This window comes from Priapulus caudatus, unplaced genomic scaffold, assembly GCF_000485595.1.
Source record: "Priapulus caudatus unplaced genomic scaffold, Priapulus_caudatus-5.0.1 Scaffold79, whole genome shotgun sequence".
Classification (NCBI taxonomy): domain Eukaryota; kingdom Metazoa; phylum Priapulida; class Priapulimorpha; order Priapulimorphida; family Priapulidae; genus Priapulus; species Priapulus caudatus.
Genome location: NW_014577140.1, coordinates 297,617 through 299,229, shown reverse-complemented (window position 1 = coordinate 299,229; position 1,613 = coordinate 297,617). Strand labels below are relative to the sequence as shown.

Sequence of the window (1,613 nt, the reverse complement as noted above, 5' to 3'; positions counted from 1 at the left end):
TGACTCCGGACTCCCGTTAATTTCGCACCCTGTGTAAGTGTATCTCATACAACATTTATATCTATCTGATAGGATAGCAGATGTAATAATATGAAACAAGTCAGAACATATCACTCCGATTGCATAGTCAGTAAACGGAGAAAGACACAACCAACAGGCCATGTGGACAACTATAGCACTCGCATTTTAATAAGTTTCAGTGACAATATCTACTCGATTAGCTGTCACTCACACCCTTTGCGATTTTTCGTGTTACCAAATTCGTTGTCGGTAGCGGTGACGAGACGGCTGTAAGCTACGTACCGGCTTCAACGATCGCAGGTTTATTGCTGGGGCACACCGACAGCACTTTCAGCACACGTGAAGTGGTCCACAGCAGTTTTTCGTAGTTGAAGTCGCGCATAATACGCACCAGCTCCCCCGGTCCTCCGCTCGCAAGGATGATCAGCTGCAACCAGACACACACATGCATATTATTTCGACTAAACAATGATTACGACAACTGTCTCTATGAACTACACTGCATACCACATTTTATCAAGCATGTTCACAGAAGCTAGAACATGTAGAAAAAAACAACTAGAAAGTAACAGAAGGTTGCCAGTACAAACATACAGCCTGTAAATATCCGGGACGAACACACTAAAGACTGTGGACTAGAGGCTGGTTTTGAGAACAGGACGCGCATGCTTAAATTACCTTGCCTTCTCACAAAACCACAAACCTTGCTCTCTTGGTTTCCATACGCCAGGATCTGCAAGCAGTCGGTGGTAATCGCCAAGAACTTGATGTTGTTACGCTGCAGCAGCATCACCATCTTCTGAAGTCCGCCCGCCAAGCGGACAGCCATCTTGGAGCCTTCTTGATGCAGAAGCAGGTTGTGCAGGGTGGTGATCGCGTAGAATAACACCGATTCCACTGGCGAACTACAGCAAATATGTGGCAATAATAAGCAGGGTTCTCAGCAGAAGAGATCTTAAATTGTCCTATAGTCTACAAACGTATGATGTACATGACAAATAAGCCCACAATTAGTCATGCATAAATAAGAATGCACACTGTGAACATTCCAGGTTCCACCACAGCCATTCCTCTACTAAGCATCTCATTGAAACGGCTATCCAGCACACACGATCTAACCACATGTAACTACTGTGACTGTGATCCAGCACATGCTCACCTGAGTAGACGCACGAGGGCGGGGATGCCTCCGGACTTGAAGATGGCGAGCAGGCCCTGTCGGTGATGCGACAGGTTGTGCAGCGTGCCGGCGGCGCAGCGCGTCGTCTCCACGTCGTTCGAGTTGGTCATCGCGCGCACAAGCGCGGCGACCATCTGCGGTGAGTTCATGATCGCGTGTCGGCTCGCCTCCTTCTTCGACAGCTGGTGAACCATCATGGCGGCCTGCGAGACGACCACCTGGTCCTCGTCGTTCAGCAGCTTCGTCAGCTCCGGGATGGCGCGCGTCGCGAGGTCTGCGTCGTCCTGCACACGACAACGACGACCGTCACCTCATCTCTCCACACACACACACCGTCACCTCATCTCTCCAACACACACCGTCACCTCATCTCTCCACACACACCGTCACCTCATCTCTCCACACACACACG

General features: G+C 49.8%; 1 protein-coding gene across 4 annotated transcripts in view; it reads right to left on the bottom strand.

The window, feature by feature from the left end:
- The window catches only part of LOC106821611 (catenin beta-like), a 15,264-nt gene that overhangs the window by 5,879 nt on the left and 7,772 nt on the right, over positions 1-1,613 (bottom strand). For all 4 annotated transcript variants that reach the window (XM_014826494.1, XM_014826498.1, XM_014826496.1 and 1 more), the window contains exons 6-8: positions 1,181-1,485; positions 725-926; positions 304-448 (exon numbers count right to left, since the gene is read on the bottom strand). In XM_014826494.1, the coding sequence (XP_014681980.1) occupies positions 304-448; positions 725-926; positions 1,181-1,485 (652 nt within the window). The remainder of the gene's footprint in view (positions 1-303; positions 449-724; positions 927-1,180; positions 1,486-1,613) is intronic.